This window comes from Capsicum annuum, chromosome 4 (assembly GCF_002878395.1).
Source record: "Capsicum annuum cultivar UCD-10X-F1 chromosome 4, UCD10Xv1.1, whole genome shotgun sequence".
NCBI lineage: Eukaryota > Viridiplantae > Streptophyta > Magnoliopsida > Solanales > Solanaceae > Capsicum > Capsicum annuum.
Window position 1 is genome coordinate 227,286,650 of NC_061114.1, and position 21,538 is coordinate 227,308,187.

General features: G+C 32.0%; 3 protein-coding genes across 3 annotated transcripts; all 3 read left to right on the plus strand.

The window, feature by feature from the left end:
- The first annotated feature begins 3,799 nt into the window (after window positions 1-3,799).
- On the plus strand, window positions 3,800-7,262 carry LOC107869410 (probable jasmonic acid carboxyl methyltransferase 2). The gene is made up of 4 exons (XM_016715948.2): window positions 3,800-3,976; window positions 4,352-4,756; window positions 5,683-5,958; window positions 6,586-7,262. The coding sequence occupies exons 1-4, from the start codon at window positions 3,902-3,904 to the stop codon at window positions 6,961-6,963; spliced, it is 1,134 nt and encodes a 377-aa protein (XP_016571434.1). The 5' UTR covers window positions 3,800-3,901; the 3' UTR covers window positions 6,964-7,262.
- Window positions 7,263-9,380: 2,118 nt separating this feature from the next.
- On the plus strand, window positions 9,381-12,184 carry LOC107869411 (probable jasmonic acid carboxyl methyltransferase 2). Its single transcript, XM_016715949.2, has 4 exons — window positions 9,381-9,977; window positions 10,547-10,947; window positions 11,212-11,491; window positions 11,650-12,184. Exons 1-4 carry the CDS (start codon window positions 9,903-9,905, stop codon window positions 12,022-12,024), a joined length of 1,131 nt encoding a protein of 376 aa, XP_016571435.2. The 5' UTR covers window positions 9,381-9,902; the 3' UTR covers window positions 12,025-12,184.
- A 783-nt stretch (window positions 12,185-12,967) lies between these two features.
- On the plus strand, window positions 12,968-17,930 carry LOC107866975 (abscisic acid 8'-hydroxylase 4). The gene is made up of 10 exons (XM_016713044.2): window positions 12,968-13,345; window positions 13,750-14,071; window positions 15,457-15,606; window positions 15,689-15,854; window positions 15,980-16,059; window positions 16,383-16,469; window positions 16,805-16,883; window positions 16,958-17,064; window positions 17,369-17,487; window positions 17,584-17,930. The coding sequence occupies exons 1-10, from the start codon at window positions 13,116-13,118 to the stop codon at window positions 17,711-17,713; spliced, it is 1,470 nt and encodes a 489-aa protein (XP_016568530.2). The 5' UTR covers window positions 12,968-13,115; the 3' UTR covers window positions 17,714-17,930.
- Window positions 17,931-21,538: the final 3,608 nt, after the last annotated feature.

Below are 21,538 nucleotides of genomic sequence, written 5' to 3' on the forward strand. Positions count from 1 at the left end.
GGCGACTCTGTAAGTAAAGTAATCCCTTTTCAAAACGTCACTTTAATTGGAAAAACCCATTTTCTCCAGAACCAACTCCCTAGCGGGGTCGGATGTGGTGAAAAATCGGGGGTGTGACAACGACATCAACTGAATGTGTGATCAACGGAATCCAATATATGTATATAATGTATTGCTGGCAAAATATATGAAAGGTCAATTGTAAGTGAAGGATATGTAAATTGTATGTGAAAAAATGATGTGTATGATGAATGTATGGGGACAGTAATGCCTATATGTCATATGTGTATGTAAAGGTACTTGTTGTCGTCTCTATTAAGGGATTGAGTGTTCGTTGCTAGGGCATTAGATACATAGAAACGTCAAATGTGTATCTTGTATTTTACCTATATACATAGTATCACTATGTTTTGTGATCTTTTTAAAAGTTTCTATTAAAAAATAATACGAGGACCGAAAACGCTACCGCAGATAATCTACTTTAAGTTCAAAAACCCAAACAAAAAGAATTGGAACGCTACCTGTCTATCATAAGGTCAAATTAAATCTACATGAAAGAATATAAGTATGTTCTTTTCTGGAATATATCATAACTTTATGCATCGAATAAATTGGGCTCATTGAATGTCATTCTTTCCAAATACAATGTTGTATATGTTTGGATGATGTAACGTGTCTTCCAATCTTTTATTCCAAGAAATTTAACACATTATAATAAACGTGTATGTAATATAGTTGTTATTCGAATCAACTTGAGAGCATATTATCCAAAAAATAAAATGAAATGAAACTTTTAAATAAACAGGCTAACGGATTGGGAGATATGAAATTTCAATCCTAATATGGAACACATTCTTGGAATAGCCTCATTTTTAAGCCAAGAAGAAGTGATTTAACTGTTTAACATGACATAAGAATATATAATTTTAGCATAAAGTACCTGAAATTGAATAGTTTTTTCATTGTCTTGCAGAACTTTATTTCATGTGGAGTGTCAAAAAAGAGTTACATTAACAGAAAGAGAAATTTCATTTGATCGAGAATATTCTAGTGCCAAAATTCCAATTAGGTCTAAATTTTGTGTTTCTTTATCAGTAGAAACCTCATTTTAAAACTACTCTTTTTGTATTTTGTTTCTTTATTGGACTTGGAATGATACAAATTGTGAAGGTTTTGAACTTTATAAATCATATTAGAACCAACAAAAGTTAATTACGCATACACAACAACAACGATAAGTTAATAATTACGTCTAAAGCATAAATATTTTGAAGTCATCAGTCATCTATAAGAGTTTTAGTACTTATTCATTTTATAAACACACATCATTTCATCATAGTATTAAATATATAAAAAAAAAAACTCAATTTTATACATTATATATATACATTAATTAAGACAAAAAATGTTCTTATATACACTTACCTCTTGCTTCGTTCTTGTTTGGAACTAGTTAATTTTTCAGATTCGTTTAAAAAACTTACATGTCATATATCGGTTAAATGGATAGAAAAAGTAACAACTTTGGTACAAACACAGCTTTGTTTTTGTTTTTTTTTCTTTTTTTAGAAAAATAAGTAGTATGTTTATTTAAAAGTTTAATTTAGGGATAATAGTTTGAAAAATACTTGTACTTTGCCTAAACTTGTAGTTACGCATATTGAACTTTGCAGGGGTCCTATGACTCCCCTAGACTTTCTTTTCTTTATTTAAATGACATATATCTGCTCACTTGGACCACTTATTCAATCACCCAAAGGGCGATGATTCACACGCGACCTTTCAACAAATAATTATTCCTCTTAATTATGTTTTAGCTCCTAATTATATAACCCTGAGATATTATCATGGTGGGGTTTTGAATAGTAAAAATCGAAATTAAGAGGAATAATTATATGTTGAAAGGTCGTGTGTGAATCACCACCCTGTGGATGACTGAATAAGTGGTCCAACTGGACAGATATATGTCATTTAAATATAAAAAAAAAAGTTTAGGGTGGTCATAGGACCCCCGCAAACAGGGGCGGATGTAGCATTGCGGATGCAGGTTCCTGGGAACCCCCAAGCATTTTCGTATACTTTGTAATTATATTAAAAATCTATTGAATATATAAGAAATATAAGTGAGGAACTCATAAAGAAAGTTGTTAGTTGGCTTATTGATTCAAAAGAGGCTTGAAGAAATGCCTCACATGCTATAGACTGGTTGAACAGAGACGAAAGTCGGCCATAGTGATCCGGGAGTCCCGTGTGGAAGGGCTCTCGCTCAACGGATCAAAGGTACGCCGGGGATAATAGGCTGATGACTCCCAAGAGCTCTTATCGATGGAGTCGTTTGGCACCTCGATGTCGACTCATCACATCCTGGGGTTGAAGAAGGTCCCAAGGGTTCGGTTGTTCGCCGATTCAAGTGGTACGTGAGTTGGGTTTAGAACGTCGTGAGAGCATTAAGCAAGAGCCTACCTCTACCCGAAAGTAGCGGCGAGGCGGACATTGATTTTGCAGAAAGGCTGGCTGCCTTGCAGGGTCGCTTACCTAGTTCACCGGTACTAGGCTATGAAAGGCTAAACATCGGGTCCAATGTAAAGCAAGACTTGTGAATGATGGTGGCTCCATACGGGTAGACGTAGGCCCTGAAACCATACCCTTTTGCAAGTAATTACACTCTCTTCCATTTTTTTAATTACTTTACTATCTCTCCCTATTAATATAAATAACATAACCGACATATACATAGCATTCTGTGTATTTGTTGAGATTTTTGTAATATATTTAGGGAGTTGGGATTTTTTATAATATTTAAAACACAAGTTGTGTATTTGTGTAATTTTTAGTTTTATTGGAAACCTATAAATTTTAAATTCTGAATCCGGCTCTACCCACAAAATTTAGTATATTCAACAGTAAATTTAATCAAAGTATAGATATTTTTTGCACGTTTTTTTCCTTTAATTTATTTTTTTTAGCACAAGCCGCAACTCAGCCAACAAAAATACTGGACCATGCAAATGCTTGTACTAGTATTTATGTTCTCTTTTTATTTTGAAGAAGTCAAACTCCTCATCATATGTATGTTAACTTCAATTAAAAGTTTTTATTGGTGAAATGGATTTCACGTGGATTTCCTTTTTTTTTTTTTAATTCAATTTCCAGCATGCACTGGTACAAGACATAGTACAATCTACTGCATGGACGAGAAAATTCAGGCCACGTTCTTTAATATGTATTTTCATAAAAACCAGAAAAAATAAATTTGAAATTAGGTATGAACTATTACGCTTGTTAGCCACAAGAAAAAAACATTTATTGTGTTTCAACATATTTGATTTAAGATGAATTTAAAAAGAAATAAAATTTATAATTTATAATAAACCTTAGATATTTGTGTGACTATAAATCATTTCATAATAGGCGGATGTTAATTTTTACTTGTGCCCTATATTATTTTATAAATAAATTCCAATTTTGTTTATAAGTTATTCATATTCTTTTTTTGCACTTATTATTAATTAGATTAGTTTTTTTTTTTTTTTTTTTTTTTTAGAATTTTGTCAAATTAAACGTGAACAAATAAATATATATAAAATCACGGATATAAACCAAAATAAATAATGCTTAAAAATTAGCCTCTTGACTTTGGAAAATGTGTGCCTTCTCATAACCTCTACTTCTGAATATCCTATTCATTAGAATCTACCAACTTTTCTTTTATTAAAATTAATAAAACATGCACAAATATCTAGTGTCAGGTTTAGGCATGTACAGGAGCAACCTTGAAGCCTATAAATAAACAAGCATGATTTAAAATTTTAAATATTCTTCATCACTACAAGCTCTTTAAGGGAAACCCACAAAAAAAGAAAGAGTAGAAACATATAATATTAGAGAGCAAATTATAAAGATGGAAGTGATGCAGGTACTTCACATGAACAATGGAGAAGGAGAAACTAGCTATGCCAAAAATTCCAACATCCAGGTTACAATTTCTAATTTTCATCATCAAATGATTAAAAAATAAAAAATAAAATATATATTTTACTCATCATTCCTATTCAACATAATATTGCTTTCTGCATGCATGTGTGTAGCCAATTAAAAATTACATCACTAATTTAGTCCTTTCATTCTCCCAAGAGTGGAATTAAGTAAAAGGATACTAACATTGCCTACTTTCTAAGCTAATATAATATGTTCTTTTTATCTCTAAAGATTCAATATTGGCTTAAAACTAGAATTGATTTTATCTAAGGAAATTGAGCCAGTTGAAAACTACATTATATTGTGGAGATTAACCCCACCCCTTCAGTACATTATATATGTTATTGAAATTGTTATATATATGAATTTGCAGAGGAAGATAATATCAGAGACGAATTCAAGTCTTAAGGAAGCAATTTTGAACATAATGTGCAACAACAAAGAGGTGCCAGAGGGCATTGGCATTGCAGATTTAGGTTGTTCGTCTGGGCCTAACACATTGATGGTGGTCACAGAGATTATAAATATCATATATGCAACGTGTCGAAAATCGGGGAGCTCCTTCCCAGAGTTGAGAATTTCTCTTAATGATCTTCCAGGCAATGATTTCAATTACATATTTAGGTCATTGCCAGCATTCTTTCAGAAAGTTAAAGAAGAAAAAGGTGCAGAAAATTGCTATGTTGTTGGAGTTCCTGGTTCATTTTATGGAAGAATTTTCCCTCGAAAGAGCCTTCATTTTGTTCATTCTTCATCCAGTCTTCATTGGCTCTCTCAGGTCAGTATGACATAAATAAAAGTAGTAAATTTCTTATTGACATTTACCTAAACATCGAAAAATTCCCTACATTTACTTCAAATGCATGTAGTTTAAATATCAGTAAATATATTTGCGAAATTTGGTCTAGTCAACGTCTAAGGGTGTTTGGCTAACTATTCGGTGATATTCAAATAGGAAACTTACGCTCTCAATAATTTAGGTATAAAATTTAAAAAATTGAGATATATAGTTTTTGACGGACCCTTATCTCTATTCTTTTTATGTAATTTTCAAATATCTATAATCAAGTTATATTTAAAAACTTGAAGAATTTATATCTGAATTATCAGATTGAAAATAAATTATTTAAAATATAAACCCCGTTACTCTAGCTTTGCCTTACAGGAGCTAATTTACTACCTATGATGTCCAAATAATTCTGAAATTTTTAGTTAATAAAGAACCAGCTTACTTAATTTTCATAGACAAAATTATGGGCAAATAATTGGCTATCAATTATCAAGCTAAACAAGACTAAGATTGTTAACAACTGATTTGTTATAGGTCTGCTCTTAAATGAATAGTTGGTCTGTAATGTATTATTAAAGGCTTCCATGTGATATTTAAAACAACACCACAAAGGAAGTGACTCCACTAGATAGATAAACTACAATTTTGATGGACAATATTTTAAATTTTCTCTTGGATAACATGAGGATGAATCATTTAGCCATATTTCCTTTTGTACTTTGTGTCATTCAACCAATTTAATTTACATTGATACACTATATGGTTTTAATGTCAAAAAGAAGTTTCCTTTTGGACGATTATATTGAGCTTTTATTAACTACTACTACATTAACTTTAGGGTGATTTAAATCCTTTGTGACTTATATACCTTTATCATGTCATTGATTTTGAAAACGTGAAAAATCACCCAACAGGTTCCAGTTGGTTTGGCTACTAATGCAAGAACAACCTTAAACAAAGGGAAGTTATACATATCACAGACTAGTCCAAGTGACGTCATCAAGGCATACGTGTCACAATTCCAGAATGACTTCTCCTCATTTCTCCGATCACGGTCGCCGGAGATGGTTCCAGGAGGGAGGATGTTGTTGTCACTGATGGGGAGGAGCTCTATTGATCCCACCATTGAAGATGGTTGCTACTATCAATGGGAACTTCTTGCACATGCACTTTCTACTTTGGTCTCGAAGGTTAATTACTTTCTTGAATAATATATTGGACTAATTAAGAAAAGGGAATGGAGGGAAAATAAGTATTTAAGATTCATTGTGGTCATTTTTAATTTTCTAGGAGTCTTTTAGTTTAATTTTGTGGAGATGTATATATACATGTTAAACTGTTTTCTTAATTTGATTTTTTATATCGTAATGAATTTGGATGAGCTTGGACAGAACGATATAAACACTGAAGAGGCATGCATATATAGTTGGTATACATATCATCAAAGTATTCTACGCATGAGAGATTTTTTTTTTTCTTCTTTTTTCTGAAAGTTAGAATTTAGAAATGTTGAGTATTTAGTTAGATAATTGTTTCCACGAAAGATAGAAAAAAAATCAATATAATGGATATAGAGTTTTGGTATTTAATCTTATCTCATCTTCATTCTATTGCACATGTTTATAAAATAGTTATCTAGAATTGAATGAAAATAAGATTAGATAAGTTACAACATTCTATGTGGAGTATCTATTATTATCTTGACTTGTGCTGACAGAGATAAAATATAGTTGGAAGCATTATAAATGTATCAAATGTTTGCTTGAGGACCAAATGAATGAATGTTTATTATTACAACTTTCTTTATTATATTGCAGGGCCTAGTTGAAGATGAGAAAATAGACTCCTTTAATGCACCATACTATGCACCATGCCCTGAGGAACTGAAAATTGCTGTAGAAAAAGAAGGCTCATTTATCGTTAATCGTATCGAAGCTTTTGAAATTGGGTGGGACGCTAGCGTTTCTTCGAATTCATCAACACAATGTGAAGACAAGAAAATATTATTATTATCAATGGGTCAACAAGTGGCTAAAACAATTAGGGCTGTGGTTGAATCAATGGTGGAAAATCATTTTGGAAATGAAATTATGGATGATTTGTTTAGTGTGTATGGTGATCTTGTGGATGATTACCTTTACAAGAAGAGAGCTGTTTATGTTAATTTGGTTGTTTCTCTCACACGAAAGGATTGATTTAATGTTCAAATTAATTAGTAGACTAAACAAAATGATCCTGTTGTTCGAACTCTTCAAAATGTCATCGGGTGCATGTTAAATTTTTCAAAATTAGTGCATTTCTGGAGGATCCAATACGAGTACGATAACATTTTTAAGAGTTTGATCGAATGATATATGTGAACTCCACAAGTTAATAAGGCCGTGGTTGGATCATTTTATTTTTTCTAGTTTTGTTTTTGCCAATTTCAATGATTTAATACATGCCAATATACTTATTGTAACATTTGTGTCTCAATTCATAAAATAATTTTTTATATTTGAATGTTTGGATATTTTAACACTACCTTCCCAAATCCTAACAATATAATGTTATTTTAATTTTTTTTTTGGGGGAGGGGGGAGATCTTGGCAAACTTATTTAACTTCAAGAGAGCCCAAATTAAATACAAAGAATTTGAAAACAAGCTATCGCAAGGTCAAACTAAAGCTACATGAAAGAAAAAATGTGGATATATACCTCTTCATCGAATACATTGGCTTATTGAAAAGTCAAATTCTGTAAATTATTTGTTGTATATGTTTGGATATAATGTGTCTTCCCCCTTATGGTTCTTAACTCATCGATCTTTTATTACAAGAAATTTACCTAAAATTATTTGTTGTATATATATCTGAATATAACGTGTCTTCCAACTTATTAATCTTAACTCATCGATCTTTTACTCTGAAAATTTGCCTAAATTATATGTGGTATATATTTGAATGCAACGTGTCTTCCAACTTGTGGTTCTTAACTCATCTTTCATTCCAATAAATTTGCCTAAAAACATGTGGTGCATACGTAATATCTACATCAATTTGATAACGTATTGTCTCGAAAATCAAAACAAGAAATTTAAATATTGTACGTATTGATTGGGAGATATTTATAATTTAATGCCTGAAAAAATTACGATACATTAACAGTAGCGGAGCCAGGATTGACACCAAGGGGTTTTACAAGTAATATACGAACTAACCGAAGGGGATTCGACATCTACTATATATACATAAACAATAATTTTAACTATATATATATATAATATAATTTTTCATCGAACGGGGTACCCCTATTTTATATGTAGCTCCGCTCCTGGATACATAATGTCTGAATTAACTTGAGAACATATTATCTCGAACCAAAAACAAGAAATTTAAATAACATACTCATATTGACTGGGAATATGAAATTTCAGTCCTAATAACAATAGCCTCATTTTTAAGCGAAGGAGTGATATAACATGATATAAGAATATAATATACTTTATCATGAAGTATTTAGGAATATAATTAACTTTTCGATGGACTTACAAACTCTCATGTAATGACATAATGTATGTCAAAAGGATCTTTTATCAAAAGAGAAAAAATCATTTTCAAGAGAATATAATATTTTTTAAATAATGGACGTCATGTCAATTAATGTTTCTAGTATTAGCTCTAAATTTCCACAAGTTTATAACTTCTTGGATACTCATTTTTAGTATTATTCTTTCGATATTTTATTTCTTTATTGGGATTGGAATGCTGTGAGTTGCGAAGGTTTTCAACTTACCTCTTAAGCCAAGGAGTGATTTAACATGACAACTTTAACTAGTAGTAATATTTTTTTCATTTTAGTTTGCTTGTCTTAACTAATTTTTAAATTAAAAGTTTAACTAATTTTTTGCATGATATATTTATAATGATAAAATTAAAGAATATTTTAATATATATTGTACATATCTTAATATTTAGATCACAAGGTTCAATATTATTTTTTATTTTCTAAAACTTCATGACAACTTAAAATCAGGAAAAAAAAATTGAAAAGAAGGAAAAAATTCTAGTGATTTTGTAAACTTATTGGACCATGTCTAATTAATATTCTCTAGTATCAGTATATATCAATTTTCATCCCCACCTTATTAGGCAGGTCCCCACGTACTTGTCTATTATGCATGAATTCCGAAATTAAATTCCAACTTTTGTGTATTGTTTTCAAATTTAACTCTACATTTTGTTGGAACTATTTCTTTTAGGTTGGTTTTGGAAAAATATTGACATACACTTTTCTGAACTTAATTCGGAGCTAGTTAATATTTATTACTATTGACATACTATATAGGTCACACTGGATAACAAAACAATTTTGGTGTAACTAAGAATACTGATTATCTATTATATATTATATTTAGTTTACATGTTAAAATTTTAATTTATTTTAAAAAAAAAAAACACAAGCCACAGCTGTCTAGCTGCTCAGTCCACAAGTCGTGGACATTATTTTCTCGTACTACTTTTGAAAAGGTCATTTTCCTATTAAAATCTTTTAACTCATTTAAAATGAATTTCACGTGGATTTTTTTTTTCTCCCTGCAATTTCCAGCCAGTATAGTACTGGTGCTGGGTATCTGTGGGCATAGGATAATGTAGTGCATGGACGAGAAAATTCAAGCCAAGGAAATGATCAGTACGTCAATTAATAAGCTCTTGAAATTTATTTTCAATTTTCCTTTTAATACTCTCTCCGTCTTAATTTATGTGAATGCTACTTGCTAGAAGTTTAAGACTGCAAATTCATCCAGGCCAGCCCTAGTTCCTGTGTATAAAATGAAAAGTTGGTTAAGAAGAAAATCAGTCTGTTATAGTGAAATGTTGTTACAATGAATGATTGTTATAACGAGGTTTGACTATATCACGGGTTGGTCAACCTACACCACCCGTTAAGACAAAAAATATCAGTACGTTGCCGCGTGATGCAAATAAAATCTTCAGTAAAATACATGTAGGAACTTGTGGCTTTGGTGGAACAGGCACGGTTTAGGATCAGTAACAACACTACAAAATGAACAAGCATAATTTCAATTCTCTTCACAACAGCAAACTGTTTAAGGAAAGAATAAGAAAAAAGAAATATAATATTAGTTATAAAAATGGAAGTGATGCAGGTACTTCACATGAACTATGGAGAAGGAGAAACTAGCTATGCCAAAAACTCCAATATTCAGGTTCCAATTCCAATTATCTTTTTAAAATTATTAAATATAGTTGAAATATTTATTTTTCTCATCATTCTCATTCATTTGGTTCATGTATCAAATACTTTTTGAGCAACATAAATTATGTTGTTTCTCTAAATAAATCTTTGCATGCATGAGTTCTACTTTGGCCAGTTGAATTAAATAAAGTATATATCAACTAGGCCTACTCTTTTTTAGCTAACATATATAGTACTCTACATTAATTATCTCTAAAGTTCCAAGATTAGCTTGAAAGTTGATTTGATTATCTACGAAAGTTCCAAGACTCTTTCATTAAGAATATACAGTTGAAATTATATTAGGTTAGGATGAATTTGAATTATAAATTTCTATTAGGTTATTTTGATTTGTTAGGAATATTTTAAGTTTTCGGAATTTTGAATTATGCAAATGTTTTAGTCGGTCAATGCTTTCAATCTTTTTGCTGCATCATCTTTTAAGGAAATCAACAAATACGATTTACGACCATTGTGGATGTATCCACTTTGTGCATTATTATGTATGTCATTGAAATTGTTACCTATATGATTTTGTAGAGGAAGATAATATCAACGACGAATTCAAGACTTAAGGAAGCAATTTTGAACATTATGTGCAACAACAAAAAGGTGCCAGAAAGCATTGGCATTGCAGATTTAGGTTGTTCCTCAGGACCAAACACTTTAATGGTGTTCAAAGAGATTATAAATATCATATATGCAACGTGTCGAAAAACGGGGAGCTCCTTCCCAGAGTTGAGAGTTTCTCTTAATGATCTTCCAGGCAATGATTTCAATTACATATTTAGGTCATTGCCTAAATTCATTCAGAAAATAAAAGAAGAAAAAGGTTCAGAAAATTGCTATGTTGTTGGAGTTCCTGGTTCATTTTATGGAAGGCGTTTCCCCAACAAGAGCTCGCATTTTGTTCATTCTTCGTCTAGTCTCCATTGGCTCTCAGGTCTGTTCTGTTTATGTGACACTATTATTATTCGGTTGGATTTTTATAATAATTGATAAGTACTGTACTAGCTACAACATGATAAATTACGTACATTGATGCTACAAAAATTTACGACACTATCAATGCATATAATTTAATTTCTTTGCGATTTGAGTACCTTTTATTATGTTACTTACATATGGTTCACTTGAATATTTCAATTTATACACCTTTTTTTTTCAAACATTGATTTTGAAAATGTGAAAAATCACCCAACGTAACAGGTTCCATTTGGTTTGGCTACTAATGCAAGAACAACCCTAAACAAAGGGAAGCTATACATATCACAGACTAGTCCAAGTGACGTCATCAAGGCATACGTGTCACAATTCCAGAATGACTTCTCCTTATTTCTCCGATCACGGTCGCCGGAGATGGTTCCCGGAGGGAGGATGTTGCTGTCACTAATGGGGAGGAGCTCTATTGATCCCACCATTGAAGATGGCTGTTACTACCAATGGGAACTCCTTGCACATGCACTCTCTATTTTGGTCTCCAAGGTTAATTACTTTCTTGAATTTATTCTGAGCCCTTTTGATCGTGAGAATTTTTCAATTTTTTTTCGAAAAATTATTTCGCTTTAGAAAAAATTGTAATGTTTGCTTGGGGACCAAATGAATGAATATTTATTCATAAAACTTTCTTTATTATACTGCAGGGCCTAGTCGAAGAGGAGAAAATAGACTCCTTTAATGCACCATACTATGCACCATGTCCTGAGGAATTGAAAATTGCTGTAGAAAAAGAAGGCTCATTTATCGTTAATCGTATCGAAGCTTTTGAGATTGAGTGGGACGCTAGTGTTTCTTCGAATTCATCAACACAATGTGAAGACAAAAAAATACTATTATCAAGGGGTCAACAAGTGGCTAAAACAATCAGGGCCGTAGTTGAATCAATGGTGGAAAATCATTTTGGAAATGAAATTATGGATGATTTGTTTAGTATTTACAGTGATCTTGTGGGAGATTTTCTTTACAAGAAGAAAGCTGTCTATGTTAATTTGGTTGTTTCTCTCACACGCAAGAATTGATTTATGTTCAAATTAGTAAATACTAAACAAAATGATCCATATAAAAACTCCACATGTTTATAAGGGGTTGGATTTTTATTTTTTTGTTTTGCTTTTAATGTCAACTGATTTAATACATGTAACATTGTGTTTAAACTCTCAATTGATGAAATAAATGTCATATTAAATGTGTGGAAATGTAATTAAATACTACCTTACTAACAATATAATGTTAATTTTACTATCACTTCCACACATTACAAGTGTATCCAAATTATTAAACTAGTCAACTATTTTTCTTGATGGGGACATGGAACCACTTATTAATGTCTGAAAATAATATACTATAATTTTAGTATAAATAACATAAATATCAACCCTTTTGAAAGTAATTACATTTTCTTCCACTTTTTTAATTACTTTAATCTCCCTCCTTATTAATATACATAACATAACCGACATATACATAACATTCTGTGTATATATATATGAGATTTTTGTAATATGTTTAGGGAGTTGAAATTTTTTTAAATATTGGAAACATAAGTTATGTATTTGTGTAATTTTTAGATAATTTTATTTTATCCCCCTACTTCCTCTTCTAGAAGAAATGAAAAAGTATAAAAGAAAAACTAAAATAATTTATTCATTTTAACATGTAGCTTTAACTCGAATCTTGTATATATATTTTAAAAAAATTACTAAATTAACATAAATTTATTGTGTGGGCCCAGTAAATAAGCAAAATTGTGATAAAAATTTAAATTTTAATTCATAAAATTCAAATTCTGAACCAACTATTTATAAATTATAACGCTAACATAGTTAAGCAATAAGCTATTGGAGGAATTAGTTGGCTAAATAGGGAGATACTTTGAAGCCAAGAAAATCAATCGTATCAAAGAGCACTTAAAATCCCTTAAGTGGAAACATCCATTTACACATTTCATAATTATGTAGTCCACTAAATTTGAAAAAATGAACGACCCAATTTAAACCTCTTTATTTTTAAAAACTTTCTGGAACTTTAATTTCTCTACAAATAGAATTAATTAACTAAAGCATCAACAATAATATTTTCTTTAGGACTTAGAATTGTATAGGAGTAAAAAATGCAACTCTTGCTCTATGATAATTTGTTGTGTTGGTTTTGGTATATAGTTCCTTGTTTGGGATTGCAATACTTATTATTGAAAATCTTATGGCATAATACTGAAAAAACTCCGGTGAAGATTCCGGCAGGCAACCGGGGAATACCGGTCATCGGAGAAACCATCCAGTTCATGGCTGCTATCAATAGCAACAAAGGTTTCTATGATTTCATCAAAATTCGAAGACTCAAGTAAGACATAAATTTTATATAACAATGTATGTGTGTGGAATTATTATATATCTTTAATATTTGTATTTTGTTCTAGCAACAATCGATATTTGTTTCGAGTATCATCCGTTAATTATGTTTCGAGTATTTCTACTTTTTTTTTTTTTTTTTTTTGTCTGTGTTTGTGTGTGAAATATTAGTATTAGGAGTGGACTACTTGTAGTAAAGGGGTTTCAATTGTATCTCGATTACTAGCCAAATAAAATTGAACTTAATTTTATACATAAAAAATTGGAAGAAATAACTTTTGGGATATTCCTAACTCCTTCATTACCATATCTTGTTTGTTTAAACAAATACTTTTTAATCGTTTAGATTTATCGTTGTTTCTTTAAAATCATGTTGAATGGAATACTTTGTTGTAGGTACGGAAATTGTTTCAAAACGAATATATTTGGGCAGACACATGTATTTATTTCAAGCACGGAAGCAGCAAAGAAAATATTAAGTAACGAGGGAGAAAATTTCACCAAGAGATATATAAAGTCAATCGCGAAGCTTGTGGGAGACCAAAGTTTGCTTTGTGCTTCACATCACCAGCATAAACTTATTCGAAGCCATCTTAGTACTTTGTTCACAACATCATCTCTTTCAACAATGGTTAGACAATTTGATGAATTGACTGTTAGTAACCTTAGCACCTGGCATCATAAATCCAGCATTATAATACTTCACGAAGCTCTAAAGGTTTGTGTCCCTTTTAGTGTATTCCGAATTCATTTATTTTCATTTTTTTTTTGGAGTTTGGACACAACTTCGACCCAACAAAAGGTAGAGAATAGTGTGTCGGATTCACTGTTTTTGGGGATCGTCTTACATAAATGGCCTGTTGGATTCACTGTTTATTTTTCTTAGCCGGTATACAATGACTACACATAATTATAGACATGTTATACATTTGACGGCTATGTTTAGTTTAAGTGGTTGGGTGGGGCTATTTAAGTTGATGTTATGGCAAATCAACCTATTTATTAACAATTCGTCAAGCTAGTACAAGGGTCATGCCCACTTTTTTTCTCGACCAATGGATATTCTTAAATTGATCCGTCAAATGTTTCAAAATAGGCAGAAAGGACCCAAATAGCACTTTGGATGAAATTATTGATACGGAAATAACATTGAATTTTAATTTCATTTTCTAACCTTTTGCTGGTAGCTTTATACAATCCTGATATAAATTTGATATATATCTTATACAAATATGTATTCTATATAATAAAGATACAATTTCTATATGCATCATTATACAACAATGATACAAATTCTATGCACATCATATTAAAAAAAAAGTAAATTTTATATATATACCGACATGTTTACCATTAATTACTAAAAATCCCAACATCTTTCAAAATCTCCTAAAATCCCAACATTTGACCTTTAATGATACAAGTTAATTACATTGGATACATACTGCTGATACATGTATCTAATGTGATTAACTTGTATCACAGGAGATACATACATTAGATACATGCAGGGGTAACTTGTATCTCAGAAATAGTAAAAAATATGAAATGTTGGGATTTAAGTAATTTTTAAGAAGTGGGGGGATTTTTAGAAGTTTAGATAGTTATGTTGTGGTTTTAGGTAATTTTTCCTAAAAAATCCAGGTTATACATAACAATGATACATTTTTTATCCATAAATTTGCTGCTCTTTTATTTTTACAAACTCTATCATATGGTATATGGATTGTATCAATATGGTATACCATTACACGAAATTTGTTTGGGCCGATAGGCCATGAATGTCCAATGGCCCAAACATGGGCTAATTGTTTTGAAAAGGGTCAGCCCATGTCTTTTCCCCTCAAAATAGTGTGACATAATTAATCTAAATGCAACCCAAACAAAATTTAAAAAAGAAAAGGCTTTCGACGTTAACAATTCTTCCAACACTTTGTGCGGGGTTCGAAAAAGAACCGAACCACAAGAATGTATTGTATGCAGTCTTACCTTACCTTTTTTAGACCTATTTATCTCTAACACTTATACATTGGCCTACTAACCATTAGATTAATAAGCCCACTTGTTTAACTTAATTGCATGTATTTCTTTCTTGTGTTATAGATAACCCTCGAAGCAATATGCAAAATGTTAATGAGTTTGGCAGAAAAAAAGGAACTAGAGATGTTACATAAGGATGTTGGGTTAATTTATGAAGCAATGCTATCATTTCCATTAAGACTACCATGGACTAGATTCTACAAGGGCCTACAGGTAATACGTATTGGCCCATTTATCAAAGCCCATTAAACTTCTTAAATTGGGCCCACTAAAGCCCATTAACATTCAATTGCAGGCCAGAAAAAGAATTATGAAGTTGCTGGACAAAATTATAGAGGCAAGAAGAAAGTCCAAAGAAAAGTATGATGATTTTCTTGATCATCTTTTGATTAGTGATGATCAAACCACACAATTAACAGATGAACAAATTAAAGATAATATATTAACCATGATTATTGCAGGTTTGTTTGTAACTTTAATCTACATGCACTATACATTAAAGTTTTTTTTTTTTCCTGTTACTAATTGATGTCCAAATTGGATTTAATTGGAATATAATTATATAATTCCATTTTTTAAATTGCAGGTCAAGACACCACGGCTACTGCAATTACATGGATGATCAAGTATTTGGATGAAAATCCTAAGGCCCTTAACAAACTCAGGGTAACAACAAAATAATATCTATTCTATAGTCAAACCTCTCAATAATGATGTCGTTTGAATGTATATCGTTATCCTGCTATAGTGAAATATTACTAAAGAGACCCTATATTATAATATAATATAACATGGAAAATCGATTCAAAGGAAAACTTGGCCTGTTATAGTAAAATGTTGTTACGGAGGTTGGTTGTTATAGAAAAGTCTGAATGCATTATATACATGCACGGGGCAAAATTGAAGAAAAAAGATAAATTTTTATTTTTATTTTTGTTTTGAGGTAATTTACTGCCAAAGTTCTAATTTTAGAAAGTTGCTTGGAATAGGCTGAACAACAAGCTCTTCAACACAAGATTTCTTGTAAATCATACCTCACATTTGAAGACCTCAATTATATGACGTATGCATCTAAGGTATTTTTTTTATTAATTGCTAATTTCACTTTTTTGTTTGTGATTATTTTCATATAAATTTTAGATCCTTATTTTTTGTTTTCCATATTAAGAATTCTACTTGTTGAGTTCTAATTCATGTAAATTGAAATTTGACTTATATATAGTACTATTTGTCCAAATATTAAACACCACGGCCACCCCCCGCACCAAACAAAAAGCATTCTACAAATTGGTTTTTATTTTAGGAAGCTTTATACCGACTTCAGTATTTACTTTACCTAGCTGATATACATATATTATTCATCCATCGACTAATTTTATATAAGCGGTTGAATAACCTTTACTGCCAACAGGTTATAAAGGAATCACTTCGAATGGCTTCAATAGTGCCATGGTTTCCAAGAATGGCACTTCAAGATTGTGAAATTGAAGGTCTGGCTTGACCAATATATATTAGATTGAATGGAAAAGATATTATTAACCCTCTAATTTCTATTTGAATTTAGGATTTACGATCAAGAAAGGTTGGATCATCAACGTGGATGCTAAATCAATACATTTTGATCCAATGATTTCCCATGATCCTGACAAATTCATTCCCTCAAGATTTGATGTGAGTTTCTCTACAAACTAATATGAGTTTCACCACATTTGCTCAACAAACACATGACATATGTCTATTTATAAGTTAAACAAGTACACACCACACGAGTCCTCCGTGACATCTGCATAGCAATCTCATGTGAATTGTCATGTTGTATGCATGTGTCTACTTGTGCAACTTTATACAAGTTTAAATGTCTATTGGTGCACACCCAAAATTTTGGTTGATGCCAAATTAATGTACATGTAAACGTTATATCTGATGTGAGTAAATTTTTTACGATCTGATCGATCATGTTCTAATAAATATTCAGGAAGATTCAAAACCATATAGTTTCTTAGCATTTGGAATGGGAGGAAGAACTTGCCTTGGACTGCATTTGGCTAGAGCCATGATGCTTGTTTTTGTCTATCGTTTGACCACTTCCTACAGGTTTAGTTTGGCCCCATCTTTATGATCAACTTTGAAACCATATATACTAAACTGGTACAACTAAAAATTGAGCTTGATATTTTTTTTTTGTATCAGGTGGAAAGTACTAGATTCAGATGAAAGCATCGAAAAATGGACACTTTTCTCGAGATTAAAAAGTGGTTGTCCTATAAGTGTGAAGTGTATAGAGGAGGATAGGGAGTTTCCTAATGCATCAAAATCATGAAGCCAAATTTTCACATTGCAATCATTGTTGTTTATTAGAGGAATTACTTTACTTTTGTGTTTCTCATGAGGTTTAGGATTAACCTCTGTTGATCTAACACACTTCCTAAGAAAACTTTGATTAAATGTGTATTCAACTAAAAATACCTCCTAAGAAAACTTTGATTAAATATGTATTCTACTAAAAATAAACTTTTTAATGGTGCGTTAGAATTCTATGTTTGACTACTACTACTTTATGCATCCATTATTTAATACAAAAGAGTAGTTTGGAGAAATAAAATAAAATATGACTCTCTTGATAAGTAAAACAAAATATTTATCTTTGATATAAAGGGTCATCTGAACTCCAGCTCCTATTCTGTATTTGTCAATGATTTTTGTCCATAAAAACAAATAATTTTTTTAATAAGATATAAATTTATATTTCATATTATAAAATCTCATAAAGTTGTGTCCAAGACCTTTAAAGCACTTTGGACTAGCTCACTTGTTTATCAACTGTTTTCCAATTACAAGTCCCAACTCAAATTTGGTGACATCAATGAAAACTATAGGAAAAGCTGGCACCCATGAATTTTATTTTATTTTATTGGCTCCTCTAACCTTAACATCATATGGTTTCAAATTCTTACTCTCAGGTGACGTGTTTTAAAGCCGCAAGGGTCTGGGCTCAAAGCGGACAGTATCACTAGCGGGTTGGGCCGTTACAGGGGTTTCTCGAGCCTTGATGATTCGGGATGCCCGTTGCGGCCAGGGACTTGGCTCTGGTCGTGATAGAATGGTATCAGAGTTGCTCCTGTGTCAACCCTGTTGACGCTGGCCAAAGATCAAACTGAGTGTAGGCAAATCCATGTAAGGCGGAGCAAACCTCAGTCCTGAGTGTAGGCAAATCCCATTCGGTGGGACAAACCTCAGCGAGGACGCTGAGTCCATAAGGGGGTGTATGTAACACCCCAAGTTAGGATAAGGAGTCCCATATCGACAAAACATAGGAGGGATTCTGGGTATATGAGTAAGCAAGTCTTACTCCCTAGTGTTTTAAAGCCATGAGGACCTTGTCACACCCCCTTTTACACTCCGAAAAGATTTCGATTTTAAGTTCGAAAGAGTTTTTATTATTAAAGTGACAAAATGAAGATAATTTGTTTAGAAAAGGACCTTTTACATTCAAAACTCAGAGTCGCCACTTGGCATAATCTGGTGTACCAAGTCACCATTGAAAAATCCTTTTCAAAATCATTTGACTCTTTAAACTGGTTTGCGAACAGAGATTCCGGCTAAAGGAATTTGTTGACCGAGGGGAAGGTGTTAGGCACCCCACGATCCCGTGGTTCGACCACGGTCGCTTGGTGGAGCGTATCGGCTAATTTTGACACTACGAATGTATTAAACCACACAAAACACGTAAAACAAACAAACAAACAAACAAAACAAAAAAACGAATAAAAAATACAGTGTCCAATCCAATTTATACAGTCCAAAATAGAAAAATGCAAAAAATAAATCCTATTTAACCTACACTAATACTAACTACGCTCCCGTGCTTTACCCGACACCTCGGGCCTTCCTCACGAACGTCTTCCGCCAACATAGTACGTCGGGGCATTCCCCAATGAATAAATACATTGTCTCTCGGGGCATTCCCCGGCTAAATAAATACATTTGAATTAAACACGATAAACTAGAAACCAAACATTCACACGCACATTAAACATTCAAAACATTTAATAAACACATCACTCCTAAGTTTTGCCTACCCAAACCGACATTTGACTATCCATTTCAACATATCATAATTCTATCACATTCCAACAATATTCATGCTCATTAAGCATTAAACAAAACAACAATAAATCAAAGTTAATCTAAATTCAACTTTTTATCAATTTCTTAATTCCATCCCCAAACAACCAATTTCAATTCTCAAACGAGATACCATTTCACCAAACCATAATCAAGCAAACCAACCACGAGTCAAAATAAACACGCATTCATCACCAACAAGGACCAAATAACATGCAATATTCAATCCAACACCAAATATAATAAACAATGAAATAAAAAGAGAAAGAGAGTAGAATTGGACCTCAATTTGAAGCTTTCAAACTCAATGTTATTCGAATAAAGAGAGTCCGCACCCAAAAACCTCGAGCTGAACCTTAACACCAACAATCCAACTCGACAATGAGAAATAATGACCCGTTCACCGTCACTTTTCACCGACACTGTTCACGCTGTTACTGTTCACGCCATTACTGTTCACGTCATTACTGTTCACGCTATCACTGTTCACCGGCACTATTTACGTCGGATTTCCATTGTCCAGACCCTTTTTCTCTCTCAATTTTTTTTCTCTCTCGCGATTCTCTCTTTCTCTCCCTTGTTTTTTTTTTGTTCTTGTGAGGAAGATGATTTTGTGATTGTTGGCATTGTGGAGAAGATGATGATGAAAGAATGAGCCTCTCCCTTTTCCCCTTTTAGAATTTTTCTTTTATATTTTTTATTTGGTTTTTCTTTTTCTTTATTTATTATCCTATGTGGAAGCATATAATTGGTGGCTTGTGGGAATAAGTGTGTGGCATGTGAAAAAATTAGTGTTTCATGTGGAAAGATGAGGGTGGCGTGTGAAAAAATGAGTAGGGCGTGTGTCTTTTGCATGTATCCAATGAAAAATGAAAAGTCAGGTGTTGAGGTGACAAAGATGTTGTGTATTTAATTATTTTCAATTCTTTCTTCTTCTTTTTTCTTTGGGAGAAATTATCAATTAAACAAAAATATGGTAAGGTGAATAAAATAAAAATAAAAATAAAAATAAAAATTAAAAAAAATAATATTTTCGGGAAAAGACAAAATTACGTGTCTACAGAATGCCCTCTTTGGATGTAAACACATGGTGTTTTCATACAAAGCAGTAGAAAACGAGACAAAATTTTGTCTTGACCTTTATTCAAAAGCACGGAGCACGAGGAAGGAGGGAAATCAGGTCTTGACTTAGGACATCCTACCTACCCAAGTTATGAGGGAATCGAGTGACAGTTATCTCAAAGGATTGGAAGGAGATGGATTATGATGAGTTGGAGAGTCGAGTGAGGTCCCATCGAGGTTTCGGTCCGTGGCTCTGTTATTACATCAAAAAAATAAAAATTATAAGTTAAAAACATAAATGAGATTACAAAATCCTATCTACGCAGCTTCTGTTGGACTCTTGACTTAAGTTTCATCACTCTATTCTTCAGGCGGGCTCCTGATTTGAAATTTCTTCAACTTGTTGCTTGGTTTTCAATTTCATCACTCTGTTCTCTAGGCGGGCTCCTGACTTGTTATTTTCGATCTGTTGACTTTCATTTTCTTCACTTTGTTACTTGACTTTCAACCTATTCACCTTGTTGCTTGACTTTCCATTTATTCGCCCTGTGCTTCTGGCGGGCTCCTGAAATCACATCAAAACTAGAAAGAAAATTATCCCAAACAAAATTATTGTAAAGAGAAAATCATTTGCCAAAAAAGTAAAGTTCCAAAACAGATATTAATTTTTTTTTGCCCCAGCTTACCATTAGAAGACTTTTGAGAAAGTCAGATCATACCTACTAGCGTGTTGCAATAATGAATCAAGACTCTGACCAAGAAATGCATCTCTTGAGAGTAAAATTGAATGACCAAGACTAGGAAGTGCGTCTCCTAAGAATTAAAGTGAGGAATTCTGACTAGAAAGAGTGTCTTCTAAAGATAGAAGTTTAAATTAAAAAGTGTGTCACCTGACAAATGAGAACTAACAACAAAGTGTGTCTCATAAGGATTGAGTGCAATGACTCGACTAGAAAGT